The sequence below is a fragment of the Lactuca serriola genome, chromosome 4 (genome assembly GCF_051521515.1).
Source record: "Lactuca serriola cultivar US96UC23 chromosome 4, Lser_US96UC23_V15, whole genome shotgun sequence".
In the NCBI taxonomy this organism is placed as follows: Eukaryota; Viridiplantae; Streptophyta; class Magnoliopsida; order Asterales; family Asteraceae; genus Lactuca; species Lactuca serriola.
The window spans coordinates 393,830,425-393,839,283 of NC_136411.1; the positions used below are offsets into that span (position 1 = coordinate 393,830,425).

At 30.8% G+C, this 8,859-nt stretch overlaps 1 protein-coding gene across 1 annotated transcript; it reads left to right on the top strand.

Moving 5' to 3' along the window:
- The first annotated feature begins 667 nt into the window (after positions 1 to 667).
- LOC145097892 (plant/protein) lies at positions 668 to 6,601 on the top strand. The gene is made up of 9 exons (XM_079035551.1): positions 668 to 835; positions 1,661 to 1,996; positions 2,455 to 2,488; positions 2,649 to 2,849; positions 3,354 to 3,443; positions 4,122 to 4,187; positions 4,266 to 4,357; positions 4,701 to 4,748; positions 6,172 to 6,601. Exons 2-9 carry the CDS (start codon positions 1,662 to 1,664, stop codon positions 6,287 to 6,289), a joined length of 984 nt encoding a protein of 327 aa, XP_078891677.1. The 5' UTR covers positions 668 to 835; position 1,661; the 3' UTR covers positions 6,290 to 6,601.
- Positions 6,602 to 8,859: the final 2,258 nt, after the last annotated feature.

An 8,859-nucleotide genomic window follows, 5' to 3' on the forward strand; every position in this document is an offset into this window, starting at 1 on the left:
GCAATACATTTAACCACATGGTAATATTTTATTCTAAAAATTATTAAATTGACATCTCCTACCATACACATTGAAGATGGGGGTTTATAACCTCTAAACCCATTTAAATATCACATCAATATCTTAACATTCTACATGTTTGATGCAATATTTGAATGTCTGAATGATTATAAGAAAATAGAGTTTATTAACTATTTAAAGGTCGTACAAATATTGTATCAAACATATTCAATGCTAACCGATTAAAAAAAACGACATCTAAATGGTTCCAACTCCATTTCCTCTTAAGATTATAATAGATTAAAATCATTCTGATACTAAATAATTTAGTTTTATGAAACAAACTCATACATCAAATATGATGTATAGCTAACATAGTTATCTTTTAAGTAACATTTAAGCAAATTGCATTTAATGAATATATGAACAATTATCTAAGTCTTAAATGTATCTTAATTATTGGTCTGATAAATTTATTAATAAAAATATATTTTAAATATATGATTTTGAAAATATATTTATTAAATAAAACTATATATATGGTATACTATTTTATAGAAAAAAAAAAGAAAAAAGAAAAAGAAAAAAAGATGGTAAGTGGGGTCCAAACTCCAAACCAAAACCAATCGTGTCGAAGTGTATGGCCTGAATCCTTGCATCCAAATGGACTGTGGCCACTAGTCTACTCACTGAGACGTTGACTACAGCATCCCCGAGATTTTCTCTTTTCCTTAAGAAATAAATCAATAATCATGAGACGCCATTCAGATTCCGCATAGCATTTCCCACATCAACATCTTAGATCTTCTCCGTCGTAAGAACCGGAAAAAAAAAGGTAAGTTTTCTATTGACAATTTCACAGCTACTTCTGCAATGACAAATCATCTCATATGTATCTCTGGATTAGTTCGTCGTAGAAACTGCCGTTCATCTGTTTGTTTTGATTTCTATGTGAGTTTTCTCTGGTTTTTAGTGTATGATTTAAGCGAAGTTGTGTATATATCTTGATTCATATTTCATAGCTCGTGCCTCGTAGAAACTACCGTTCGTTTGGCTGTTTTGATTTCTATGTGAGTTTTCAATCGCATATCTGTCTTAATTCATAGCTCGTAGAAATTGCCGTTCCTCTGTTTGTTTGATTTTAATTCGAGTATTCTACTGGCATTTTAGTGTATGACTTCAACTGTATTTCGTATATATGTTGATTCATATTTCATATCCTGCAGAATCTGACGTTTGTCTGTTTGTTTTGATTTCTATTTGAGTTCGGCACTGGTTTGAATGTGTGATTTCAGCTATGCTTGTTTTAGGTTTATACAAAACTCGGAAAATCAATTAATGCAACTACTTTCGCTCTATTTGTGTGTTCTTTTCATTTGACTCGGAATATATGGTCAACTGCTAGATTTCTGTTTCTCAATTTGTCGATCTCAGAATTGAATTTTTTAGTATCATGATCCCGTTCTGAAATCTGGTTAAATTAGGAATCGCTTGAAAGTGATAATTGTAACTCAAGTAAAATCTTACCTGAAACTCGGCATCTGATTATTTTGACCTTAAAATAACCAGAAATGAGAATCATAATCAGTTTTACCCAAACAGTCAAAGCTGATTGTTGCTAGGAGTTAAGCATTATATGAACTTTATGTGTTTTTTACAGGATGGATCTTCCTTCACAAATTGATACTACTAGCCTGGATTACTGGATGAACTGGAGATTCTTGTTATGTTCAATATGTGTCTTTGGTTCCATAATTTTAGCATTCTTTCTGATTTGGAAGTATGACAACTCACGTGATTCAGAAACTTACAAAGAGGGAAACCAACAAAAAAAGGCTTCTTCATTGTATGAATGTGAAGCATGGATGCCATGTGTGAAGGAGATACACCCTGCTTGGTTACTGGCTTTCAGAATCATTTCATTTTGCTTGCTTTTAACCGCTTGCACTGCTGATGTTGTTCAACAAGGGACTGACTTATTTTACTATTATACTCAGTAAGTCATTATCTTCTTTTTTCAATCGATACCTATATATATTTGCAAAATGAGAGAAATGAAAACATACTTTCATTTATTTGTGTATTATAGCATCTTACTTTCATTTCTTTCTATTACAACATTATACTTTCGATTTTTCTTTCTTATTAATACATTTTACTTTTGAAAACCCACCCAATTATAGCATGTACTTTGAATTTATTTTTTCTTATCATAACATTATGCTTTAAAAAATCTATCCAGTTATAGGCTTATAGCGGTGAAAATTTGCTTTGTATTTGGATGACACTGCTATAATATTAATTGTGTAGAATTTTTAAACTACAAACTCTATAATAAAAAAAATGAGAGTATGATGCTATAATAAACAGATCAATGAAAGTACATTGCTATTTATTGCATTTAGGTTTTCTTGTGGTGGAAGTTTCTAAAATTTTCTTTTATCTTCTGGATAGGTGGACTTTTACACTGGTTATCTTCTATTTTGCGGTATATCTTTTCCTCCTCTTAAGTTGTTGCTTTTTATAGTTATATCACATAAACCGATTCACATTAGAAAACTTACATTTTATTTTTAAACTTCAAACGACATGAAGCTCATGAATTTTAACCTATCTGTTCTTACAAATGTCCTCAAGTTGTTTTGCAGTTTGGATCAGTGTTTTCAGTCTACGGATTGTTTCGCTACAACAAGATGTTTACTGCTTATAGCTTATATGGTAACGAACAGCAAGCAATATATGCCCCTCTCAATCCTCAAGATTTGGAAAGTGCATCAAATCAGCAGGAAGGAAGTTGTTTCTTGCTGAGTGCTGAGTTTTGGTGTTATGTATTTCAAATTGTTTTCCAGGTACATCAACTGTTTATAAGTTTTGATTTTTTTTCTAAAAAGAACACGATACATTTTTCGTATGTTTTCCTAAATATGTAGATTAAAGTGAACATGTGGGTGTTCTGGAATCCAATCGTTATCGCATCGAGATTTTTATGACATTTTTTGTATGGATTAAATGCAAGAAATAACAACGTACTTCTATCATTTGTTTTTACAGCACCTTGCTTTCACTTATTCCCATTACAACATTGCACTTTGAAAAATCTGCACTATTGTAGAAATGTCATCAAAAGCAATTTTTGCTGCTATAATTGAGTAGATTTTTTCAAAGTATAATGTCCTAAATGGAAAAGATTGGTAGTTTTTTCAAACTTCAAATTACAACGCCTTAATTAGAAAAATACTTCAAGTAGAGTGCTTTAATAGAAAGAAATAAAACTAGGATCTTATGATACACAAATAGACAAAAGTATGTTGTTATTTCTTGCTTTTTCATATTTACTTGTTTATGTTACACAGATGACTGCAGGGGCAGTGATGCTAACAGATTTTGTTTATTGGATTGTGATCGTCCCATTTCTTACCCTTGTAGATTATCCAATGAATTTTGTAAGTACTTACGCTTGTTAATTTTTATTTTTGAGTTATTTATTATTTTGTAATACTTTTGTCTTTGCTTTCTATTTTATGTTTATAAAAGTGTAAAGTGGATAGAAGAACAGTCTATATCACCATTTTTCAGAAATAACCAAACTCTGCTGTAAACTTGATTTTAATATTGTTCACGAAATTGGTTTATAAATAAAACTATGTGTTGACAATTTGACTTTAGCATCAACCCAATAGACCACAATTTTTATCCTTTTCTTTTCCTTCTTATTTTTTAAAAAGTTTCCCTTCCCAACACATATTGATTTCACTTTAAAAAAGCAACACCATGTCATCTACATTACAAGATAAAAAATACATAAAATATTGGTGTTACCAAACATTTTTGTGTTTGGTGTTTTTACTAATTTCTCATAATAGGTGACATACCTTGAAGAAGAAAATCTTCGCTTTTCAATGTCTCAGGAAAATTGGAAAAAAATATTCTAAAAAATTTTCCAAATGAAAAATTACGAAGTTGTCCATTATTATCAGGGCTAAATGCAAGATCTAGCAACATACTTTCACTTATTTGTTAATTATAGCATTCTACTTTCATTTCTTTTATATTACAATATTGTACTTTCAGTTTTTCTATTATTAAGGCATTTTGTATGTTTTTTTTATCTGGTCTGACAGTTGACAGTTCTTGCACACTCACTTAACCTTGTTTTCCTCCTTGGAGACACAGCCTTGAATAGCTTGGTAATTTTCTTTACTTTTTTCTTATGTTTATTTATTTTTTCTTTTTTTTATTAAATCTTATGAAATCTCTCCTTTCAGCGGTTCCCTTGGCACAGAATTTCATACTTTATCTTCCTTACTGCCTTTTACGTAATCTTTGAATGGGTTGTCCATGCCTTCGTCAATACCTGGTATGCCATTCTTTCTCAAACTTAGATTAAATTACAAATTTGGTCCCTGTGCTTTACCAAAAATGGCAAGTTTCGTCCGATTTTTGAAAAGTTCCCGAAGTCATCTTTAAGTTTGCATTTCGTTACAGAGTAGTCCCTCTGATAATGATATGCAACTCTTAAATTGGACCAGACGTATGATTTTTAGTAAAACATAGGGACCGAATTCAAAACAAAATACAAACTTAGTGACAACTTTGGGAAGGTTTCGAAAAAATGGACCAAACTTGTGATTTTGAGTAAAGTATAGGGACCAAATTTGTAATTAACTCTTATAATTATATCAATTTTCTCTTATTTCCAGGTGGCCGTATCCGTTTCTTGACTTGTCTATGGACCTTGCTCCGTTATGGTATGTATTCTTAAACACCATTGTCCCTTCGCTTAGCTGTTTTTTTTTTTCTTTAGATCCAAAAATAAGATTACAATTCCGGTCCTTATGTCATGGTTTCATAAAATACTTTTGACATCTGCATCCTTTAAGTTAAGAAATAACAACCAAGTTGATAACTTCGTAAAATTTACCAATATACCCTTGTCTCTTTCATTTTCTTCATCTTCCTCCTAATCCTCATAGGAAACAATAAATTTCAACCATATTCCCATTGCTAGGTGTAAGTAATGTTAATTAAATTTATTATAAAAACTTGTAAAAAATAAACTAAAAGGTGGAACAGAGACCAAAATTGTTATAAATTATGAAAATTAGGGCATGTTTACAGGAGAAAACATTTTAGCACCAAAGTTGCAAAACACAGCTATCATTGGAGCAAAAATGCAAATTACTCAAAAGAACAACTAAGTACATTAAGACATGGACCAAAATTGCAGTTTACTCAAATAAATAAGATCTTTTAAAATCTTTAGACGTGTTTCATTTAATACCCATCTTAAATTCCATTATTCATTGCCCATTTCTCTTAAATAATTTGTGGGTCCCATCAAGGTTTTTTTTTCTTTCTTTAAATAAATAATTATAAATAAGATATACAATGACATCATCTTTCTCGTCACTTTTAGATAAGAATACATTAAATGAAAATGGTATATGGCCTAAATGAATAGAAACTTTTGTTTTTTATTCCATACATAATAATTTACCTGTTTGCAAGAATCTCCTTTGTAAATATCTGATGAAAACTCTAATACATTCTTTATCTTCATATTTATAAGACTTTATTGCTCATTATCATGATTACAAGTAAACTAGTGGGTGGTATTGATTTGGGTCCACAAGATTATTCTATTGTGCCTTCATGAAAAACAATTTCAACGTTTAATGAATAGTCAAACGATTTTTTTAAACCTTGTATCAACTCAGACATGACTTCCATAAATTTACTCTCAATGTTGATATCTTTTCGAAGGACTAAACCCAAGAAATAGCAACATACTTTCATTTACATGTATATTATAACATTATACTTCTATTTCTTTCTATAACAACATTGTACTTTAGTTGTTTTGTTCTTATTAAAGCATTTTACTCTAAAAAAAATCTATCAGATTATAGCATTGTATTTTCAATTTTTTTATTAGGGTATTATACCGTGAATATCAACCCAATTACAACAATAAAAATTGGTTTGTATATGTACTACATTGCTACAATCAAGTAGATTTTTCAAAATACAAACGATGTAAAAGTAAAAAAAAAAAAAAAAAAAAAAAAAAAAAAAAAAAAAAAAGTAGGATTGATATAATAAACAAATCAATTAAACTACATTACTATTTCAGCATCTAACCCTTTTATTTATTCAAAACGTGACACGTAGGTACTTAATTGTTGCATTATTGCATCTTCCATGCTACGCTATCTTTGCACTAGTTGTGGAATTAAAGTATCGCATATTGGGTAGATGGTTTCCTGAATCATATCGACGCTTGAGATAACAACTTTCCCTTGAGATTGCACTTGTGAAACTGTAACCACAAACCCTAGCGATTGATATTGTGAGAAAATGCTCAAACTGAACAACACAAAGCAACCTTGAAAAAAAATTCATTCGGACTGCTTATCATATCAGATCAAAAGGTGATTTAGCATATATAAATATATATGCTGATATTATTTAAGTGATTTTGAACTTGTTAATTCTTTGAGAGTTTTGAGGTATTAAGATTTATTTATTGAGTTGGATTTACCTGTCAATGTATTTTTATGTTCTACTTTTTTTTAATAAAGAAATATTATAGAGGGTCTCATTAGATTACAAGATTTAACTTTTATATCCCTAATCATATTTCTCTAAAATAGAGATATAAAAGTCAAATCATATTATTTTTAAGTGGATGAATAAAAAGCTTAAGTGGAAATATCACCTCTTTTTTTTAGATCAAATACATTTGATGACACCAACCATTTTGTAACCACAGTTAACTGTCCAACTGCTTTGTGATCTCAATTGTCGATTGTTTTCATCTAAGGCCTAAGCAGGGCCAGTCCTGAGGATTCAAATGCTTAGGACGAGCCGGAAAAAAAGGCCCTTAGGCCTTAACGTGGAACGAATTAAATTACAAAAACATTTTTTTTAACGACGATAATCTTTATAGCAATAAATATAGCAAAATCATAGTATATTGGTGATTAATTACATATCGTAACAGCTAACCGACGATCCGTACAACTCTCCTAGCATTCTTGTTAACAGATTGGTTGATCAACTCTTCATAGTTTATGCTCTCTAAAATTTCGTTCTCAATAGAATAAAGGAGTACAAATTCTGGTTACCGGGTCGGTTTAGTAATATCATCTTATAGCAAATTATTTATTAACTTATACCAATAATCAAAATATATTAAAAAAAAATACTCATATATTTTATGATTGTTCACGACAAGTTCTCGACTTGTATTTTTTTTAAATCTATAAATACATAAGTATCTAATTTACTTATAACTATATATTATAATATAACTATAATATGAATACATCATCAAAAGTAATTATGTACAAAAATGAAATCAGGAAAGGGAAGTTCTAACTATTAATTAAGTTTTTATTTTATTTTTTATTCTTATTATTTATTTTTAAAGTACACTAACTTGATGTATCTAAACCTGACATAAATCATCAATAAAGTTTTTAAAGAACACGACAAATGACTTTTAATTTCAAGAGCTAAAATTAAGAGCTGAAAATAGTACTAAAAAATGTTTTTCAAAAATAACACGACAAATGACTTTTAAAATTTAAGAATAAATTTTGTCGTGTTCTTTACAAAAGAAAGTTTTTAAATCTTCTTTTACGTTTTTATGTTCATCAAAGGGTGTCCTGAACATAGTACTAAAAAATGGGCCCCTTAAAAAAGTGGGCCCTGTGCCAATGTCCTCTTCGCTAGGGATGAAAGTGGGTCCAAACCCGGACCGGATGGACCCGGACCCGGAAAACCCAGAACCGGTTAACGAGATTTTATAGAATCGGAAACCGGACCGGTATATAGGAACCGGTTCCGGTTCAGTTCCGTGTATGGTTCCGGGTAAAGTGGGTCTAGAACCGGATAACCTGGAAACATCAAAGTGGGTAGGTTGGAACCGGATAAAGAGGGTTTAGAACCGGAAAACCCAAAAAAACTAGAATTTTTTGGTAATTACTTACTATTTAGTGGGTTGAACTTTGAAAATTTTTATATTGATATCCCGACTTTGGGGGACTGTAACTTATTGAATACGAAACCACAATTAACAAAATTAGAGTCTAAAATCATGTACAAACTCTAAAATACACTTTGGAAAAACCTGCATGTCAATCCGACTTTAAACGAAAGAGATATGCTTATGTTAATATTTTCACATAATACAAAGTATAAAAACAAATAGCTAAAAAGTTGAAAATTTTCAGTTTTGATATCCCGACTTCGGAGGACTGTAAATCATTAAATGTTAAACTAAAAATGACAAAATTATAGTCTAAACTCATGTGCAAACTGTAAACTAGAAGTTGGAAAAAACCACATGTCCATCCGACTTCAAACGAATTAGATATGCATGTTTTAAAACTTTCACCGAATACAAAAAAACTAAAAAACTAAAAACTTTCAGCTTTGATATCTCGACTTTTGAGGATTGTAAGTCAACGAATATAAAACTAAAAATGACAAATTTATAGTCTAGAATCATGTACAAACTCTAAACTACATGTTGGAAAAAAGCGTATGTCAATTGGAGTTGAAACGAATAAGATATGCATCTTGTAAACGTTTCACAACAACGGGTTCCGGCCCTAAAAGTGGTTCCGGTTCCAAAAACCGGTTCCGGATTTTAGACCCGGTTTACCCGGACCCAATGGACCCAAACCCGGATTACCCGGAACCCGGATAAAGCCAATTTTTAAACCCGGAACCGGACCCGGTTCTATATATTCCGGTTCTAACGGGTCCGGTTCCGGTTCGGTTCCGGTTCCGGTCCGGTTTTTCGATTCTAAATCCCATCCTTACTCTTCGCCCTTGCTCTAAACCGGCCCT